Here is a 22,291-nt window from a genome sequence, read left to right as displayed (position 1 = left end):
AAGACTTAAGAAATCACGAAAAATGATGTTATAGACAAGAAGAAAAGTGCAACACGACAAGGTAACGTGACTTCATTTTCCACTCAGATGCTGTTTTGGAGCTGTGGAATCTGTACAACAAATGCCCCGTTGCCCACAGAGAAAGGTCAGCAGTGTAGGGAGCAGACTGACCCATGGCTTTAAAATAAGCAGCGAAAGTTAAAAAATCGATTCTAAAGGTCAGAGGAAACAAGTGCGGGGAGGCCAAAACGGAGAAAATATCCATGGGTTCTCGACAACCCGCGAGAGAGAGCTTTGATTTTCAGTGGCAGTCCACCAAATACACAGTTTACAGTCTCGTAATGTGGAGACAAATACAAGGGAAAATGGTTTGTGTGTCTTAAACTAAAAACATCAATCTTAGAATCAGTCATTTTTGCACACACGCCAATTAGTGAGAGTGAATTTGTCCCCTGCATTTAACCCATTACACACCAGTGGGCAGCACATATTGTATCAGCGCCCAGGGAGCAATGGGGGATGTGGTGCCTTGCTCAGGGGAATCCTGGGATTGAACCAGCAACCTTCCAGTTACAAGCCCAATCCCTCTCTTTTTGACCATGGGCTGCCTCTAGTCTAATGCTAGAAATGTTTTTGAGTTGACAAACGCTTTGCTGTTAGTATAGTTGTATTGAGTCATAAATCACTCCAGGTTCTCAGTGTAGATCAAAGGGGACTAAATGTATGTTTCATGTATTTTTGATATTTCACGGTCACATTGCGCAGTCTCACATTGGCACATGTCATGTTGTCATTTATCAGGCAACCTAAATTACATTCAGCTTGCGTAGATTTAGTAATTACATTTCTCCTATTTTTTATCTGATGCTCTGTCACAGTAATGTCCCTGTGTCATTATGATGTATTCATGAGAGCGATGCTTTCAGGGGTTCAGTTATTCTGGAAGAGAGCGCATAAATGACAAGGCGTTTAAGACCAATGTCTTTGTTAAAGGCAATGTTTCACACTTCACTTAATTCTCGTTACGTTTTTTATTCCTGCCACTTTCTCCCCCTGTGAACATAAGTGGATTACATCTATATGAACACACCGTATGTTTCTGTACCACAGGGACGCAGCGGACTGGGATCCATCTTTGTGTGGGCCTCGGGTAATGGTGGACGAGAGCAGGACAACTGCAACTGTGACGGATACACCAACAGCATTTACACCCTGTCCATCAGCAGCACCACGCAGTCCGGCAACGTGCCGTGGTACAGTGAGCCCTGCTCCTCCACACTCGCCTCCACCTTCAGCTCCGGAAACCCAGGGGAGAAACAGATAGTGAGCGTATACACACATACACCCACACACACACACACACACTTTTCAATATCCCTGTTGTTGTCGAGGGTTGTTTTTTACACTTTGATTCTGTAAGAAGTGCAAACATAGTAAACAACCTCTCCACACACTGTGAATCTTCCCCTGTACATTGAAAAAGACTTGGGTGTAAGGGCTTAATCCCACAAATGATTTGTGACAATAATAATCCATTTGAAATAAGAGTGGCTGTAAGGCTGCGTCTAATCCCATTTCCCCACAAGCAATAGAAAAGACATAAATATTTAACATCACTGTTCTGTGTAATAATTTCTTATATCGCGCAGGATTAGAATGATGAAAAGTAACTCTGCTAAATGTAAGAAATAGGATAGATGAATTTATGTATGAAATGGATTAGTTAGTGGGAAATAATCAAATGCTGTAAACCACCAAAGTGGAAAAAGTCCCTTAGTAAGAAAAATTAGGACTGTCAAATGATTTAAAAAAAATATTAATTGCAGAATTTGCTGTGACTAATTTTGATTAATTGCATATTTTCACATGGAATGTGGGCGCTGTGGTTGCTTGTGCGCATCCTAGTTATGAGTTCCTCACTACATCATGATATACTCTGCTATACATACATTATATACGCACATGCTTATATAAACAACAAGCTTTGTAGAATCACAGTGACTTAATGTTAGCACCCTTTCAAAACATTATGAAAGTCAATCCATCTGCAACATCTGAGATGCAAAAACGTGTTTATCAACCACCTGAGCTGATTAGACTTGCTGCCATCTCACCTTTCACTCTCTCTCGCACGTACACACACACACACACACACACACACACACACAGAGGACTATGTAAAAGCGTATAGTGTATTACAGTGGACAAGTCGAAGCTGACATTTTTAAGAGCCTCTTTAATGCAGGAGGAGACAGAGACATGAGTCAATTTACCCACTTGGTAGTATTTTTACTGCAGTACATTATAGGTGTGTGCTGCACAAAAATGAAACAAGCAATATTTGAGGTCACATATTCATCATGGAACTAATCAAAGAATGACAAAATACAGTCATGAATGTGTGAGATAAATGTTAATTTGTTGGTTAATTAAAAAATAAAACACAATTAACAAATGTTGATTGACAATGAAAATAATTATAACTTTAATTAATTTAACCAGACGTAGATTGAATGAATAATACAGTTTAATAACAACATAAGCAGAATATGCAAATGCTGTTAATAAATGAATTATAAATAAAGATGAATTGATTATCGGCTTGTTAACTTTATTTACACTATCAGTTCACAAAGCTGAAATCTATTCTGGAGGATGTTTTTCTCGAATGATTGACTGGCCATTGTTGTCATTGTTTGCTAATGTGCACCGAGCACGGCGCACGGCCATGACACATTGCTGCAGTTTGTACCTTTGTGGCTGAGAGCACATAATCAACAAAGCTTCAGTCTTATTCTTCCATTCCTTCCACAAATTGTAAATTCCAAGTTCAGAACTTACGTTTTCTTCCATAGACGCACATGTAGAGCATCAACGATCAGGGTGGCTCAGGTGGGCACGGAAGACACTAAGACAATAATCTCAAACATGGTGGCAGTGAAGAGGCTAGAGTATTATGACTGAGACTTTTGATGTTTTAAGTGTAAAACAAATAAATGTTGTGATCCCCCCCCCTCTCTCGCTGCTATCACGTCCCAATGAACTTTAACCTGAATCAATCCTTCCTGTTCTCTGGTGGCTACAGGGCTCATGTCTGCTGCTGCTGCTGCTGTTGGGGTTCTATCTCCTCTTTACCTCCAGCAGTAAACTGTTCTACTGCTGCTTCAGCTGAGAGACCAATAAACAGCAAAGTGTCCCACTCATAAATGCTGATGCTGTATGCCATCTTTAATTTAACACAGCACTGAGAGATGAGACTATGTGCACCTGTCTCATCTCTCCATCAACTTCTTCTGCTTGTTGTTTGAGTTTTTCTTTTCCTCCATTTTTCAGTCCTCCTCTGGGAAGTCATGACCATAGGAAGTAAACAAAATGAAGCTGCGTTACTGGTGTTATATATTTAAAATGATTTACAACTGTGTTTCCAAAAGGACATGTTGTGAAATATGGTTCAGGTTACATTTATAGACAAACCTACACTATATGATCAGAATCAGAATCAGCTTTATTGGCCAAGTATGTAACACATACAAGGAATTCGACTCCGGTTTTTCAAACACACGCTGTACATGAAACATAGACATCAACATAACTTAACATACATTTGACAAGAGTGAATAAAAAAGGTGACCAGAGGTCCGGTTTATTTTTAAATATATATATATATAAACGATAAAGTGCAGATAGTGAATAGATAAGTAAACAAATAAACTGGTCAAGTGTTCAGTAATGTGACGGCCTGGGGGAAGAAACTGTTCTTGTGTCTAGCAGTTTTGGTGTACAGTGTTCTGTAACGCCTGCCAGAGGGAAGAAGATCAAACAGGTTATTTCCGGGATGTGATGGATCTGCAGAGATACTACCTGCCCGTTTCTTGACTCTGGATGTGTTCAAGTCCTGGATGGTGGGCAGTTTGACACCAATGATTCTCTCTGCAGTCCTGATGGTGCGATTCAGTCTGTTTCTGTCCTGTTTGGTGGCTGATGCAAACCAAACGATGATGGAGGTGCAGAGAACAGACTGGACTATTGCTGTGTAGAACTGGATCAGCAGCTCCTGGGGCAGGTTGTACTTCCTGAGCTGTCGCAGGAAGTAAAGCCTCTGCTGGGCCTTTTTGACTATGGAGTCGATGTTTGGTGCCCACTTTAGGTCATGGGAGATGGTGGATCCTAGAAACCTGAAGGTGATACCATTTATATACATGATGAAGGCAGAACATGTATGTACAGGTGGAGCCCATCATAATTAATACAACAAAACCTCTTCCTATTCTAACAAGCAAAAATATCGAATGTGTTTATGTAACAAAAATCCTGTTCCAGTGAACATATCAGAAACATTCATCCAACTGTCACAATCAGACACTGACTGATGTGTGACTTACAGTGAGGAAAGATGACAAATGTGGACCTTGCCACATTCTTTCTTCACACTGCTTGTCAGCTGAATACACACTTGCCTCGGGTGACAAAGAAACATGAAACAGCCACAAATCTACCATTCCTACCCAAGATCCAGTGCTGCAGGCAAACAAACAGGCGAGCAGTGGCTTTGTATGGGTTCCTTTACTGTAACAGTCAGGAGCTGTAATTTGTCGTAGCATTGAGTTCACACAGCATTCCTTTGTCCAGAACTACTGTTACTGTTGGCTTTTTTTGTTTCACGAGAAGATGAGACCTTTACAGCAGAGGTGACTGCTCTATTACAGCAGGGGAAGCTCGGCTTCATCTAAAGTTTCAGAAAAGAAATAGTCAAATATGCACTGTTGTATTTACATTTCATAACTAAAAGTCAGCTATGTGAAGCGTTTGTTCAGAATCAGCTGTTAAACAATCTGATGAAACCAGTAGAAGCTCAGCTTCATTGGATCTCTATGAGACGGCACAGAATAGCGTTTTTTTTCCACTGTGGCGAGTGAGACGGTGATTGGATAAATGCGGCAAAATCGTGACTTCCAGGGAAGCACAGCTTCTCTGGGAGTCAATGCAGCAGTGGGCGGGCGCAAACCCTGGGCTGACAGCATTGTAGATAAACAAGGCACTGGTTCTTTTGCTCAGAAAGTCCGGTTCGTTAGAGGAGGTGTGAATGCGCAACTGAACTCTGATACGCACCAAAGAAGCAAACTCTGGTCCGCCTAAAAACGTAACAATAGCCGGGAGAAATGGCTGAGCCCATTGTTGCAGTGTATGTATGTGTCGTGTGTTAACATAAAACGATTTGGATGTTTTGCTATTATGCGGAGGAAACAGAAGTTGTCCTATAAGGCCTGGACAGCAGTTGTATAATAATCTAATACTTATATATTCAGTGGTCATAGGCTGTGTCCCAAATCGGGGGTCTGCAGCCTTCATCACCTGCAGGAAGTCACTACATTGTTAATGAGACGGTCTGGCCAACAGGATCTGAGGAAATTGCTCCACCAGCTGTTCCCATCCTTACCTTACTCACAGAGCAGCACAGTTTTATTTTTCTGTTTTGCCTAACTGTGGAGATGGTTTAGGATACATAATATGACATAGCATGGTGACAGTCTGCCTTGTTTGTTTAGGTATTTTAAAATGAATATAAGTTCCCTTGAGATAAGGAAAAGCATTTCAAGGGAAATGGTTACATAACATGCTTTAGGCTTGTTTTCTACAGGTTTTCTTGGCTCAGTTCAGCTCAGCCCAAGGCCCGGTACCGGTACCTAGCCTGAGGTTAAGAGAACCTGCTTTAGATAATGCCGTTTGCCAACAAGAGTCAAAGAAAAACTATATTTTGTTCCAGTAAATCTGCAACTGTGTGTGTCACTGTGTGTAGCAAGAAAGGATATCTCAAGTTCACACCTGCAAAAAAGGAAAATATAGCTGTTTGTGAAAATAAAAGAAGACAAATACAGTTTGTTCTGTGTTGCTAATGAGTACCATTATTTTTGTTATTAGTTGTTTTGTTTGTATTGTTTTTTTCACATACAATACAAAAACCCATCAACTGTGAAGCACAGAACAGGTCATTTAAGAAGAAGAAATCGTCTGATTCATTCTTCATGAATAATTTCATTGATAACTTCACTTTTAAAGGAGATGACGACTTTCTGTTGATTGACTAATAGCTCAATCATCTCGGAGTGCAGGGACGACGATGAATCTAATGCGACAGCTTAAAAGTGTTTTATTCAATTCTGAAATCTAACAGTTGGCCAGTGCAGACACCTGCCCGCCCTTTGTTTAATCCTCTGACACGTAGATTTGTGATGATGACCATTAGTGCCACAGTCTGTCAGGCAAACACTTGTAAACCAAGAATCTGTCCCTAACCTTCACAGCTTGCCTCACCCTCTGGCTCCTTTGTCATTTCTGATGTGTCCTCATTGTGACCCAGACAGGCCTCATTAACTCTCTGGCACTGCAGAGGAATACGTAGAGTGCTTCATACTGTGTCTCACCACCATCACCCGACCTGGCCGGGCTGATTTGGCTGACATTCAGTGCCCCAGCTTCAACCCTCTGGCAATGATCCACAGGCCTGAGACTAACCCTACCTGCCCCTTCTCTCCTCCTCATCCTCCTCATCCTCCTCCTCCTTCATATCTAATTGCTGCTGGCAGAACTCCCACTGTCCCCAGTCCTCCCTTGCCTTAATGCTCAACCTCTTTCTCCCCATGACTTTCCCTCACACTGAAATGGGAAACCCAATGTGTCATATTAACCACATTTCTCCTTTTGGGGTTTATGTGCCCTTCTCTCTTTTCTCCCGTCTCCAAGGTGACCACAGACCTGAGGCATAAATGCACAGACTCTCACACGGGAACATCTGCATCAGCCCCACTAGCTGCTGGGATCATCGCTCTGGCTCTGGAGGCAAAGTGAGTGAGAGCAACAACACACCCTCCTACTCCTTCATTTTGTCCTTAATATACCTTGACTTGAGAAAATCATAAAAGTGGGGGAATTTTATTTTCATTTCACAACTAACTCCATTTTGCACGTTCAAAGTGTGACCATCAGTGCGTGGCATTGCTGCAAGAAAGCAGCATGATGAGAGTAATTGGTTTATTTTTAATTTTATTTACAATCTCATAAAACAGCATTCTGTGATGTTACTGCAAGCTTCTGCTTTCTCGCACAACAAGAGCAGGATAAGACATATGGCGCGGTTTAAGTGTCGGGGTGTGAGATCCACTCACCCAAAACTGTTCACACTCAACACCTTAGCAACACGTCATGTTTGAAATTGAGATGAGTGGTTGTCAAGACAATCACGGACAGAAAGACAGTTGCGTGAATGTGCTGTGAGGGTTGTTAACCTCAGTGTGTGCTCGTTCACAACCTCAGGTGTATGTGTTTGTTTGTGTGCGCAGTCCTGTGCTTGCATAAATCCTTCTCGAGAATTATTTTCTTCTGTAAACAAAGCCTGTGATAAGCTGTTAATTAGCAGGACAAATAAGCTGCAGCCCAGATAGACATCTGAATACCTGGTGGGACGATAATGGAGATTTTAGGCTCAACCAGTGTCTCAGTATTGGTCGGTCTGGACTCCAGGTGTCAGAACTCTTTCACACTGTCTGTTGTTCTCTGTTATGGTGATATCTTCACTAGAATCGTGTGTGTTAAACACGAATCACGGAACAATGTGAACATTTCCTGTCGGGATTGCCCTGACACAAAAGATAAAATGATAATTAACTTTGCGCATCTATTTTCAGGGACAGATGCGGCAAATAGCAAAAACATTCATCAGGTCTGAGGGCACTCTCAGCACCAAAACTTTGTAACACGACATTTGATGAAAGTTGGACAGTGTGCAGGATCTTTGTGATTGGTGCTTTGATTACCACAACCACAATGATTTTGATTTTGATTTTTACAATCAAATATTCTTCAGAATGTTTTTTCTTTTTCTTTTTATTTTGCTCCTCCATTTGATTCATGGTCTTGAGAAAATTTGCACAAATAGATGAAGGTCCAGAGAAAACAGATAAAACTAGTGTTTACTAATGTTGCAAAAACTATTACTTTTGTTATCAAATGTGTTAATGACACAAAAACATGTTACTGATGTTTAAAAATAAATATATTTCCTGGGCCAAAAATTTTTACAAAATGTGCTAATGTTACAAAAAGGTGATTGGCCGGCTATGGGTGGGCAAGCTATATCGTCTGAGATAATATTGTAATTGATGATTTAAAGAACTGCAAAACTGACATTTTCAAGTATGTTCATGACTTTGCAAAAAAAAAAAATATATATATATAAAACATGCACTAAATCACCACACATTTGCAGAATGTGTGCAGCAGAAGCCGTCCTTACTACAGCAGTGAGCAGGATTCACACTAGTGGGGCCTACATGATCACATGACCGCTCGCTAGTATCCTCCCTGCCACACAGGTTAGTCGTGCGTGGTTAACATGGAGACACCAACCCAATAATTAAGTTTTGGAATTGTTGGATCGTTAACACGGTCAACAGTAATGAACAAAAGAAAGCTTCTGACCAAGATTTTAAAGTTTTTTCCTCTGCACCATGAGACCGTGCGACTGAGAGCTCCAGGGTTAAAATGTCCCAACAGGAGGTGCCACCAATGGTCTAATGATGATTCTAGCTTCACTGAGCATCTAAGTCTAGGAGTAAAGTAAGTTCTATGTACAATTTTTAAGGTTTGAATAATATTATTCCACACTGTATCCCTGCTACTGCTGAAGTGATAAAGCCATAATTGTTCTGCCAAGACATTTGAATTCCAATTGGTTTGTTAGAGGCCTGCAATATTAGGAATTAATACATCGCTGATACAGTTCCTTTTGGTATCGATGGTACTGCACAGTTGCTTTGTCAGTTCATGTGTAGAGAGCTCAGAGTTCCACGGGACCTCGTAAGTCTTCACGTCATTACGGAGTTGTGAATATAGGAAAAATTATACTGTTCCTTTAAATCTTGGAATGTACGGAGACCATTCGTATCGAATAGCTGTCCCAATAAATGGACAAATGGAGAGCTGTTTTACTTAACTTACTTACTTTCAAGTTATAACTCAGACAGTTAAAGTCCCATTTTTAAATGATGTTGACCAATTATCGTTATCATCATTATGCATGCCTTTTTGGCACTTAAAGCTCGACAGTATTTTTAAGTCATTAGTGTAACATTTAAACATTTTCCCTAGAATATTGCCCCATCCCTTGCGTTGAGTCTTCCTGTCGAGCAGCAGTAGTCTGCACTGCATCATTCTGCTCATTTCCACATTCGCTGGCAGTGTCACCTCACAGCCCCGGTGTCAGTTCAGGAACAAATACAAACCCAGTTTATCTCGGCACTGTCACTTCTCCTATCATCAGAGAAGGAGGATTGACTGACAGAGTGGAGGTTTACAACATGTTGGCTATCTTTCACTTTCAACCCTAACACCACCTCTGAAATACACACACGCAGACGCACACCTCCTGACAGACTGTGGTAATAACAAGGTAGCTTCTCTATCAGACTGGGACCACACTTACTGGGAATCAGCAGCGATGGAATCATTTAATGGGTTGAGTATTTCGGAGGGTGTTTTATTCACTCCTGGCTGAGGTGACATTGACTGATTTATTTATTTTTTCTCCACCCTGGAGAAAGGTGATGGTGGCGGTGCTGAGGTGAGATGTGAATGCTGATGCAGAGTGGTGGAGGTGATGGGCCACATTGTTTCTATTTCTGTCCTCTGTGGCAAGTAAGCAGTGCAAGCAGCGTGATTCATGGTTTGATTATCTTAACCCACAGAGTGGATTTTCTCCCATTGGTCACCTGAAGGCAGCTTGGACAAATGCTTTTGGGAAAAAAAGAGAACATTTTATTGGGCTTTTATTGACAACCCACCCCACCCCCCCACCAGCACCACCACCCCGTGCCCATTATCCCAGGCCTCATTAGAAACCGTCATTACTGAGAGCTCAGTCCTCCGTGTTAATGTATCCTCGCTTTTACTATGTTCTTTGTCCTTTCAGCTCAATAGGTTATGATGTACCTTTAATACCAATGTTTTATGCGGTGTTCAACCTTAATGTGAGCCCATATCTTTGTTATGGTTGACTGACATGTCCCTCAGGGCTTCCCCTACATCTCAGTGTAATGTTTTAGAAATGTAAGGATATTCTCCTCTCTCTCTATATATATATGCTTAGTTGGATCATATTTCAGATGTGTCTGAAAATATACCGTTCCCTCTGCCGCTTTGTCATAAAGTCGAGGTCGTGGAAACCTGACTTTTCTCATAATGTGCGTAATGCAGAAAGTAATATCTTGAGCTATTACATGACACAAAGTCAATATGGCTACTGTGCTTTTCTTCCTGCAGTATGAACCTGACCTGGAGGGACATGCAACACCTGGTCGTGAGAACGTCTCAGCCCGGATACCTCAGCGCCGGAGACTGGAAGACAAATGGAGTTGGACGCAGAGGTAGTGACAGCATTATACTCTCTGCTGCATGCTGTTATATTTGTGCCCCGAGCAGTTGATGAAGCGGAGTAAATAAATAATGTATTATTTTCATGGTTTATTTAATAGGGATTGATACGGTGTCCTTAAAACAGCTGTATGATGCGAGTATTTTAGTGCGTATAGCAGATTGCAATGCATTTGCAATGCCCATCCTTGAAGGGGCTTTATAAAAAGTGTTAAACAGACAGATATAGGAAGCTCAAAGCAACACAGACTAAGGCTTCTGTTTCAGCAAAAGTGTATTCTGCAAATCTGATTAAATAAACTGTCTGGTGTGTTGTTAAACCCAAATCATTAGTTTTTTCCTCTTGCACAGTGCACTCTCAATCACAGCATGTCACACATTTCAGCCAGTTGGTCATTAGCATGTAGAAGTGCACTCACCAGCCAGATAGGCCTTGTTCAGACTGCCAGAATAAAACATCAGATCTTATTTTTTTTTTATTCTTGTTTTTTCTGCATATTTTATGCTGATTGGTTTTTGAAAGTTTGGACAGCTAACGTTTTGGTTAGTCGGTTTTAAATGGGATTCAAATCAGATTTCTGCAAATGGTGTCTCAGTCTGAATGTTCTGGCTGAGCAGATCAGCTTTTACATTTCTCTAAAAAATGATTTTGCATCGTTCTTATCATAACACACAACAGCGACGCCAAAACCAGTGACACAAACCTGGGGACACCTATGTCATTACAAAATAAACCCTGCATATAGGTTGCTTATGTCTGGACGCACAAATGAGTCTGTCGTCTGCAGTCTGAACACAACCATATAAGAACAGAGGAGTCAAAATGCAACCACATTATTAATGCAAAGAGTTTATTCCTGGTTTCACCACCATCTACTAATCTGCCGTTAATCCCTCCTTTCCTTCACAGTGAGTCACTCGTATGGTTATGGGCTGCTGGATGCCAGCGCTATGGTGGCTATGGCACAGAACTGGACAACAGTGGGGCCACAGCATCAGTGTGTTCACACCATGCTGGAAGAGCCAAGGTTAGAAGTGTGACCAGGAGCTGCTGTTGTTGTTGTTGTTGTTGTTGTTGTGTGTAAACTGCAGTGAGTTTAAGCCCCTGTTCAGACCTGGATTTAACATCCGTCCTCAATGATCTGATCACAAGTGCAAAAGTGTGTTAAAAGGATAGTGTTACATACAGTAGGCTGCCCTCTGTGAACTTGGTTTACCATGCTTACCCTAACGGCTGTCGTACAGGGCTACAACATCCCTATTCACAACAAACCATGTCTCCTGTCTCCTGAAATCTGTGTCCACTGTATGTAACATACTGACTATGCAAGATGACCTCATACCTCACACCCTTCCTTCAAATAAACTATCCCTTCAGGTACAGGTCTGAATGGACACCACATGTTGTGATTTCATCCTCAGATCCAATCACAAAAAACACATTCAAAGGTGGTTTTAGGGACACGTGTGTCTATATCTTAAAGACGTCCTCTCACCTACTGCAGTTTTACAGTATTTTTACATTTCTCAGCTTCCACATGTTGTTTTATCTGACTCCACTGCTATAATAATAAAACATGATGAATGCAGTTCAAATCTCTTTACATGTTACAGCAGCGTGAGTAGACACTGATCACAAGTTAGTAATCTACTAATCACTCACACCAACAGTGGCGTGTTACTTTGTAGCTTTCATCTTCTTCCTTAACTGAACTTATTCCTTTCACTTTTCCTACTTTTCCTTTTTAGTGCATTTTCCCTTGCACATTTCCCCTCTGTGGGACTAATAGAGGATTATCTTATCTTCTCTGATAGGTGTGAACATTTGTGTTCATCACCATCAGCTTATCATCAGCTTTCTCAAGATGGATGTTAATACCAGGTTTGAACAGGGACTAAAATCTCTTTATGAGCACTTGCTCTTCTTTCACCCTGCTTAGCCTGACAGATGTCACCTCCATCACTTCCGTGTTGTAGCACAGCGCTGTTGTGTGCGTCCTTTTTTTTCTTTTTTTCTCGCAGCCACACTTTAACTACTGTCCCCTCCACTTGTCAAACCCTGCAGAGACATCGGAAACAAGCTGGTGTTCAGCAAGAGCGTGGATGCCTGCTGGGGACGGCCCGACTATGTCAGCTCTCTGGAACACGTCCAGGCTCGCCTCACTCTCTCCCACAACCAGAGAGGAAAATTGGCCATTCATCTCATCAGCCCACTGGGCACACGCTCCACCCTGCTGTTCCCCAGGTACACAGTAAAACACACACTAACAGCCGAACCCTCATATAAATCTCACTCTGTCTCTCTCTCTCTCTCACTCACACACACACTGGTGCTGATCGCCTCTTCCTTTCCTTTCCTCCTCCCTTTGTGAGACTCAATTTCACTTGTGCACAAACACTCCCTCAAGTACACTCCCTGGGAGAAAAAAAAAAGCACTGCATTTGTACATATACAGAATATATCAAACAAACAACAAGCCTGCCTCCTCTTTTTTTTATTATTCAGGCCCAATGACTTTTCCTCCGAGGGATTCAACAACTGGGCTTTCATGACCACGCACTCGTGGGACGAGGATCCTCAGGGTGAATGGACGCTGGAAATTGAAAACGTCGCGGCTAATGGACGCGACTATGGTAACGGCACTCAACCATGATTACGTGCTTAGCATTGTCACCGTCTTGCATATTTTTTTAATATTTTTTGCTTCTCTAAAAAAAGCCTTTTGTCCCTTTTTTTCCATCCTGTAGTGGCTGCAAGACAGGCCCTCAGAAATACATCTAGATTAAAATGTAATAGCTGCCGGGCAGAGATGGAATCCTCTGTAACCTGGGCAACCCTTTGATTGTGAAAACTTGAGTTTTCTCCTCTTTTTGTCTACATTGTCTTCCATAAAGCAAATTGTAGCATATTGTCACATAGAGTTCTTATTAATCCTTGATGTTTCCGTTGGTTTTGTTCACACAGAGCAGTGAAATGAGATCCCACCCACCCATATGTCCTCATCCCAGCCACTTGTCGCCTTCTCTGTGAAGAGCTAAATTGATATTTTCTTCCACCTCGTCACACGCCCTCCTCTCTCCGTCTCCTTGTCCATCAGGTGTGTTGAAGCAGCTCACCCTCACCCTGTGGGGCGGTGGACCCAGCGTCGTCAACCCCTCGTCGTCCGATTTCCCCCGGCCGTCCAACAACAGCTGCAAGACCTTTGACGCCCAGCAGATCTGTATTGGTGAGATAGTGCGTGCGTCCACCGACACATTAACTTTAAATGGGAGCCACTGAAGCAGAATGAGCTCATTTGTATTGGCGCTGACGCACAGTTGTCACAAAACAGTCTCTGGGCTCATGCTGCGTTCCTTATTCTAACTTGAGGAAGAGAGTGGCAGTGAATACAGATTGCCCACTTCCACGCCACGCATGCATGTGCACGATGAATATGCACATGACCATATGCCATGTGCGTTTGAACGCGTGTGTGTGTGTGTGTGTGTGTGTGGGAAGCGTGGAGGAGCAGCGGGGGATATTAAACCTGTGTTAGTGCAGGAGGTGCTACGCTGTGAGCAAATTCTGAGGAGGAAGATGAAGACGAGGTCTGAAGCTTCTGTCTGCAACATGTTTTTTTTTTTTCCTTTTCTTAGTGGCAACGCTTTCATTTATTACTTAATTGAAAGGATCCAAGGATTAATAAACAGAACCTATTCATTTTGCTGTGACATTCATGTGGCCTTCATTTACAAAAAGATGTGGTTTAAAATGACAGGCAAATAAAGTTACTTCAAAACTAGATTTTTATTCATGTGGTTTGCATCTGAGCTCAGTTTTTCCATCTTATATAATATTGTAGTTGTCCATGAAATGAAAATGTGCACATTTTTATCTGACATTTACAAATAGTTAGTGTCAGAATGAGTCCAGTGTGTAACATTAAGAAGAAATTGAATATGCTGCCCAGACGTGTTTGCCCATAATGTTTACATACAACTGTATACGTGTACTTTAGGCAAGAGTCAGCTGACAAATTCCCCCAGCATGTTTTTCACGTTAGAAAACAGAAGCTCGCGATTCAAACAAAACAAGAACAGCTCATCGTCTTATCGTGACTATGGCCTGAAGTTTTCCAGACTAAATGAATAACAGTCTCCATGGGAACAACTTGAAAACCTTTTTTTTTGACAACCACATCGTCTCTGGTGTGTGAAGGCCACCATGGTTCTCTGAAATGCTCGGGGAAGGGAAGGGTGAGTGGAGGAGTCCTCCGTTGCAATCTGCAGCCTGGTACCTGGTACTTTTGTAGTACCTGGTACTTTTGTAGTACCTGGTACTTTTGTAGTACCTGGTACCTGAAATATTATTTTTAAAAAGACACCACTTTGAGCTCTACAAATAAATATAAATACATAATATCCCCTTGTGATTAACTTTCTTTATTTCTTTTTTAAAATCTATTAGATCTGTTAAATCAGTTATGGAGTCATGTGAAAGGGTCATTAAATCTGGGTCTTTGGGCCAGCAGAGTGCATTATGTGTGGTGATGTTTTATGTTTTACAGACTTGATTTTAAGGCCCTTTGAGGGACATGCGTCTGAAATGAGCAGGAGCTGCAAATGATGTGATACGATCACTTATCAAAGTGTCAGTGTCAGTGTATATGTCCCTGTTAAAGAAGCACTAAAATAATATTAAATTCATTAAGGCAACTGTATGAATGTGTGAGTGGCCATATTGTCGTGTAAAGCAGCTTTGAGTGGCCATCAAGACTGGAGAAGTTTTATACATACAGACCAATAACCATTATTCTTTTGTTGTGTAAGATGTGTAAGATTTCATGGTTTCTCTCTCTCTGTTCATCCAGAGTGCAGCCCAGGCTTCTCCCTCTTCCTGCAGGGTTGTATAAAGTTGTGTCCACCAGGCTTCACCTCAGGGCCGCAGCTCCTCAACCTGTCCCTGGAGAACTGGGTGGACCTGTCCTCAATCCAAGCCTGTCTGCCCTGCAACCCTGCCTGCCTCACCTGCTCCGGCACCGGACCTACGGACTGCTTGTCCTGCCCGCCTCACAGCCACCTGGTCCTCACCTCCTGCCTGCACCAGAGCCAAGTCCAGCGTAAGTCCCCTCTGGCAGGGGGGCAGCAGGGCGGCGCGTCCCAGAGAGAGCAGGAGATCCCAGCGGCGGCCGACGACAACAGCCAAGAGGGCGAGGAACCGCCTGGGCTCAGTGTAGCTCCATCCAATCAGCTGCCTGCGGTGGTGGCCGTGCTCAGCTGTGCCTTCATCCTGGCTGCTTTTATCGGGGTTTTCCTTTTACTGCAAATGCGCTCCGGTGGCACTTTTTTCGGCTGGAGGACCAAACTGCCCTCTGTGTTCTCAGAGACGAGAGGAGTGAGGGTGGGTTTTGGCTTTGGCTTCGGCCAGGGACGGGAGAGGAAGACGCGGATCTGCTACAAAGGGATCCCCACTGTGTGGGGGGACGAGGACATGATCGCCTACGAGTCTGAATCAGACAGCGAGGAGGTGGACGGTCACAGCGAGAGGACAGCTTTCATCAAGACGCACAGCTCATTGTAGCTGAGGCTGCGTCTCCCTGCTGACACCGCCGCCGTGTCCTGGCAGCGTCCAGACACACTGACGACTTGTCATTCATGTTTTTATTCATGTATCTAAGGTGGTCTTATGTGATTAGTATTTTCACTCCAGATAAATGAGAGATTTGGTCCTGATTTAATGTGTTTAACTGACTCAATTCTCTGGGTTGTAATTTAATTCATTGAATTACTTCATTAAAGTGATGCATTTCTGCCACTGTAAACTGGAGACTTGCAAAATATGAATGGTTAAAAGTAGAAGATGTGAGATAGCCTGACATATAATATTTTAGGATGATCCCACATAGAGGGACAGAACTCTTACATTTTCTCTAAAGCAATTAAAAGCACCCTTCGTCAGATTCCCTGCACTGCCTGGTTCAAAATAAATAACGTGAAATTTATTGTAGCCACAATAACCCTGACGACATCCCTCTGTGACGAGAACGCTGAGGTGAAACAAGCACAGTTGAACCGTAAAATGGACAGACTGCTCCTTTTTGACCAGGCCTTTATTAAGTAAGCATCTGATTTGTCCTCAGCGCGAACACTGGGTCATGACTGGTCTGTGTATCATCCTCCTGTCGGAGCCAGCAGTCGTCAACTCCACTCTGTCTCCGTTCATTAATAGCGAGAAAAGGTAAAGTCGAGGATTTATGCAGCTCGCTGGGACAATGCAATAAAACCTCCTTCAGGAAACTGTGGCGGATGCACTGTTTTCAATCAAGCGGCAGTGGGAACTGCCACTGAAGCGCAGACATATCAGATTATTAAATCTTACTGAGTTATAGCAGAATAAAACAGTTTTAAATTTAAATTTCAAAGAGGAAAAAAAAAGAATGTTCTGACCTTTCCAACATTTTTTTTTTCCCCCACTTGTTTGCTGTTGAGATGAAACAAAAGCAGTTTCTCCTCATTGTCCCAGTGGAGTGGCTATTGATTTTGAAACCAGAACATTTTCATCAGGCTCAGGTTTGTGAGCAGCGCCGTAACATCCCAGAACAAAGACATGCTTTATTTCCCCATCGATAACCACGTGTGTGGACTCGCTGAACCAAAAGCTCGGGACGTTTACAGAGAATCTTGTAATGCATTTGTTTTTTTTTAAATGTTTGTTTTATATCCTTTTTTTATTTAACTAAATAATGGGTGTGTTAATATTGTGGAGCTGGAATAAAAAAAAAAAAACACTTTGGCTGTTGTTATCTCGTGCGTCTCCACTGCCAGACTTTTAAAACTTTTAGGTTTTAGTTTTTTTTGTGAGTCTTAAATCCTCAACATACACACTGAAAACGCCACCCGAGCCAGCAGATGGTTCATTACTTCTTCATGGCCATATGTCAACGTTGCAAGCGTATTTCTCTCATTCTGGGTGTCGAGCTCTAACAGGCTGCCAGCAGCAGCGGCCCCTTAAAGTTTAATATAAACTGTGGTTTGCATGCGTGCAGGGAAACAATATCGACTACAAACTGAAGCGGCCTTGATCATTAGCAGCCTTCGTGTGGAAACAGCCTCTGCGGAGGCAGCTGACTGGGTTCATGGGTGAAGGTACATTCATTCTGTGGCCCATAATTAGATCTGCCAGGAGAAGTCGCTGCACAGTTCGCTGCTCCTCGGCTGCGTCATTCTTTGCATTATAAATAGTGTATGTGTGAAGTGGCTCGTGGAGTTAAGAGCGGCTGAGTCTGAAGCCTTTCATCTCCTTGTTCACACCTTCGTTCACAACATCTTTCTGTCGGCTGCCGTGTCATTTTCTCTTCTTAAGCTTTCTTAAGCTTCACTAATCAACCGTCATGTACTTGATCGTGCTGCTGCTAACCGACACACTCCAGGACAACTTTGAGTATTTACCGTAGACCATAGTAGGCGGCTTTATTTGTATAGATACATACACATTCCACGAAGGGCGACTCGGTGCGCTTTACATTAAAACAAAATAACTTTAAGCGTTAAAATGTACAATTTATAACATAAACAACACAGTACAGAGTGACTAAAAGAGCAAAAGAAAACAAAGTTCGACTAAAATGGAGCCTAAAGTATGATAGTACAGCATAAAACAATAATTTACTCTAATATAAAATAATGTAAATGCTGAAGATTCAAATTTTACAATGCTTTCAAAGACTTCAATCATTATGAGAAAGGCAGTGTTTTTAAACTGGAATCTGGACCATGAAAATTTGATGTTCTATTGTTTTGTTTTTTAAACAGGAAGGAATAATATATTAAATAGCCACCAGGGGGCGACTCTGCTGTTAGAACAAAGAAATCAGTTTAAATAGAAGTCTAATAAACTTCTACCTCTCACTTCATTTATAACATCATACCTATTCCTGAGCAGCTAATGGTCTGAAACACTAGCTTTAATAACATGATGTTAATTATGTTCCTATTCAGAGTCAAATAGATGATAAAACACGGTACGTGAGTGTGAACGGTATCGTCCAATAGGAACCTGGTCCCACTTCGACATGGTGCCTGTAATGATCGTTAGCTCGCGCGTTCTCTCCAGGTTTTAATATTGTCGGTTCATTTTCTGAATATGCAAATTGGGCTGTGTGGTTCCTCGCCTGCCATTGGGCCAGGTGGGCGGAGTCTTTGTGCTAACAGGACCGTGATTGGTTTGGCGTGGAAACCACAGGAAACCCTGTCTTTATTCAGACTGAGAGCCCCTTCGCTAATCTTTGTGATTGGATTTTGTGATGAGTGGCGCTTAATTTTGTATTTCGGATTAAGGAAATTTTAGCACATATTTACCGTTAGTTTCACAAAGTGATTTAGTTAACGCACCACGCTTGGTTCTTTTTATTTAGAAACACTTGGCGAGGAGTGTGTTCACTCATGTGGGTGAGGTTTTTTTTCCTTAAGTTGATGGAGTTATTTTAGTCAGGGTGATTTAGTATCTGTTACTTTCTTCAGACAATGATAGATTAGCTCTTTCCTTTGAAAAGTCCTATTTTATTATCACTCTTTTATTTTATTTTTCGGCTGAACGGCATCCCCTGCCCATTTTTCCGTTGATTAAGCCACACTTTGTTTTGATTTCCACTCCATTTCACTTATTTGTTGAATATCTTTTTTATATTTAACAAATCTTGTTATTATGTTGCTTCCATTTCCGCTGATGAGCTCGGTCGTAATCTCGAGGTTTTTCAAAATAGCAATTACATTTTTGTTGAGTGACATCAGGACCCTGTTGTCACTGACTTTCTACCAACATCAGTCTGGTGCAGTGGTCTGTATCTGACATTTTGTTTATATCTTTAAAGGAGGCGCTGTGGCTTAGCTGGTCAAAGCATCTGTCTTGTAAACAGAAGATCCTGGGTTCAAATCCCAGCAGTGCCTCAAACCAGTGTTTCCTAATCTCACCAGGTCAAAAAAAAGAGTTGGGGTAACTCAGTGGGTAATCTTAGGAAGGTTTCTAGTAGAGGACAGGAATAATAAGAACTTGTTTAAATTTCAGAATGAGCCTTTTTGTATTTATATCAGGAGTCAGTCGGTTCAGCTCTATGGAGACTGCGATTTTGGACCACCCTGTTTTCACAATAGCTCATAATGGACAAACTAAACATCTATTGAGTTTTGAGGTTAAATGACGGCTGCATGGTTTCCCCAACACACCTGGAAGAGAGTTGCATGTTCAGCTGAAACATGCAACGTTACACACTGTACCTTTAATAAAAGAAACTTGTGCTGATATACAGGCAGCCATTTGCAGCCCACGCTTACGTCCTTGTCACATGACAGTGGCGGACAGCTCCCTTTACAGCAAGTGTCATATTTGTTTTTTTTTACAGATCACATAGGATTTTACTCTTCTTTTTTTTCTCCGATATCTGATGCAGTGAAGACATTTGAGTATATAGTATATATAATATTATATAATATACGAGTATATTACTGAGAACAGCACCAACAAATCAAAAACACGACCAAGGTTCCAGGTCTCATTATCGCTGCAGGTCAAAAGGAATTTGTGCTGAATCTGAAGATCAAGGACAAAAAAAGCAGACTTTTTCGTTTCTGGCGTTCCCCCTGAGAGCACAGGAAAGGTTCACAACCAGCAGAGTCAGGAGGTAAAACACAAAAGGCAGAGTGTCCCCAAAGTATTCAGTACTAACCCCCTCAACCCCACACCCACAACCCACAACCCCTGCACAGTGGCAGAGCAGCGTTCACCTCCAGGCCTCAAGCCTCCTGCCACCACTCACCACTCCTGTGTGTGTGATCCTTATGTTTATGTACCATGAACACAGGGAGACACTTCTTTTCATGTTCTTCCTCTCCAAACCTTCAAAACAACATCTTCACTTCACAGGCAGAGACACAAGTGGACACATCGTGCTGCTGCTGCTGCTGCTGAAGAGGAGGAGGAGGAGGAGGAGGAAGAGGAGGAGGACTGCTGTCTGACTGAGTGTCCAGAGTGTCACTGGTCAGCGGTGGTCAGTGTTATGTCTCAAACACTCACACAGTGATCCACTGCCTCTGTAGGTTGCACTGTGCTGCTCACACTGACTCAATGCTGCCCCCTACTGTCAGATAATTACTCCAGCTCCCGACTGGTGTCACAACAAAGCACCAGGCTGATATACTGGAGACAAAGAGACAAAGAAGAGAAGAAGACGGTTCATAAAAAAAAAAACACCACCGACAACGACTGTTGCATTTAGATTTTCTTATTTTTTTTTATTTATTCACACCCCATCTCTTCTGCAGTTCTGCTGCAGCTTTGATCCACCATGACTAACACATACGGAAGAGAGCTCACCTTCATATATTACCTCTGGAAACAAGGGGGGGGGGGGGGGGGGACAAAAAACAGCGCTACAACAGATATCACAGTTTAACAATAATATTCCAAAAAAAGAAAAAACTGATGAGGAAATGTATACAGATACTGAAGAGAAGACTCGGGATGAAACAGCAGGGAGGAAGATTATGAGCATGTTATAAGACCAGACAAAGAGGAGGACGAGGGCTCCTGTGAGAGAGGAAGATGAGTGGTTAAAGTGCTGGGACACAGTGGGACAGGACAGAGTGTGACACAGGTAAAGGTCAGACACTGATGACATCAGCAGAGGCACAGACACCAAAAACCAAAGGCTAAGAGAAAGGTTCATGTGTCAGGTTTGACAACAGTCTCACTGCAGAGCTGGACACACTCATTATTTTAATCTGTGTTAAGGATTCCTGTTTCTGCTTTAAAGGTCCAGTGTGTAAAAAGGTGGTGTAATTATGATAAAATGATCAATGGTTGTACAAATTGTGTTTTTTTTTAGCTTTCTATATTCATATCAGGAGCTGTTTTAATTTGATTTAATATAGATCCCTGAAGGCTACGACTTACACACTGTACCTTTAAACACAAGGACAGTTAACCCATGAAGGGACACTCAAACATTTTAAAACAAGATTTAAAAGAAAAATTCAACAGCATTGTCTTCTTATTGATGTGTATATGTATATAGATATGATTGATATGTATATAGTTATAAATGCAGGAAATGTAGACTGAATGCGTCCAGTTACACATTTAAAATACAAAAAAAAAGGTCCAGTTTGATTGTAATTCACTCGTTCATTCAATTCTTCCTGTGATGCATTATTGTACATAAACAGCACACAAACGTACTCTCTGAAAAGAGGAGCTGCTGCTGCTGGTGAATTTTTATGTTAAATCATTTTGAATGCACCAAAAAAAAAACTAAGCAGATCAATTGTACTGGAGTGAAAAATTTCACTTTACACCAGTTACAAAAAAAAAGTGAGAAATAATCCTCCAAACATCGGCTTCTCAAAAGACCAAACACACAGAAGTGAATCAGTACATTTTAAAAAGCCTTTGAACTTCTAACACAGACATTTTTCACAGTGTGAAATTGTGTTTTGGTATTTTTGTCTCTTCAAAGGGTTTACAAATCCAAGGTTTAAAGTGTTAAAATGTCATATTTAACATTTGGGCATCAAGAATATGGAATCAATTCAGGCTCAAATCAAACCCACATTCAGCCAATCACAGTGTGTTTCACTGGTCATGTGACACTGATGCAGACACAGTCAGGTTTGTCTGATTGTTGATCCTTGGTAGCTGCAAATTATGCCTTATTTTAACCAGGAATTTTGGAATGTTAATTTGTTGAATATATATTTCAATATTCAATGAAAAACTATGACATTGAAATCCAATACAGAGCAAGAAATTGAAATGCTTTTTAAAATTCAAGATTCACACTTCCATATAAATGGATATTTTTCAACTTTAAACCTATATAACCACCTTATTTCC

General features: G+C 41.8%; 1 protein-coding gene and 1 non-coding gene across 2 annotated transcripts in view; both read left to right on the top strand.

Moving 5' to 3' along the window:
- Positions 1-17,190, top strand: part of furinb (furin (paired basic amino acid cleaving enzyme) b) — a 104,025-nt gene extending 86,835 nt beyond the window's left edge. The window contains exons 9-16 of the mRNA XM_058646023.1: positions 1,111-1,323; positions 6,742-6,842; positions 10,315-10,418; positions 11,336-11,453; positions 12,491-12,670; positions 12,932-13,059; positions 13,524-13,652; positions 15,276-17,190. Coding sequence (XP_058502006.1) covers positions 1,111-1,323; positions 6,742-6,842; positions 10,315-10,418; positions 11,336-11,453; positions 12,491-12,670; positions 12,932-13,059; positions 13,524-13,652; positions 15,276-15,985 — 1,683 coding nt within the window. The 3' untranslated portion in view covers positions 15,986-17,190. The remainder of the gene's footprint in view (positions 1-1,110; positions 1,324-6,741; positions 6,843-10,314; positions 10,419-11,335; positions 11,454-12,490; positions 12,671-12,931; positions 13,060-13,523; positions 13,653-15,275) is intronic.
- Positions 17,191-19,276: 2,086 nt separating this feature from the next.
- trnat-ugu (transfer RNA threonine (anticodon UGU)) lies at positions 19,277-19,350 on the top strand. Its single transcript has one exon. It is a non-coding gene; the product is annotated as a tRNA-Thr (tRNA).
- The last annotated feature ends 2,941 nt before the right edge of the window (positions 19,351-22,291 follow it).

This window comes from Solea solea, chromosome 12, assembly GCF_958295425.1.
Source record: "Solea solea chromosome 12, fSolSol10.1, whole genome shotgun sequence".
Classification (NCBI taxonomy): Eukaryota; Metazoa; Chordata; class Actinopteri; order Pleuronectiformes; family Soleidae; genus Solea; species Solea solea.
Note: the sequence above shows the minus strand (reverse complement) of the source record. Positions and strands in the feature narration are given on the sequence as shown.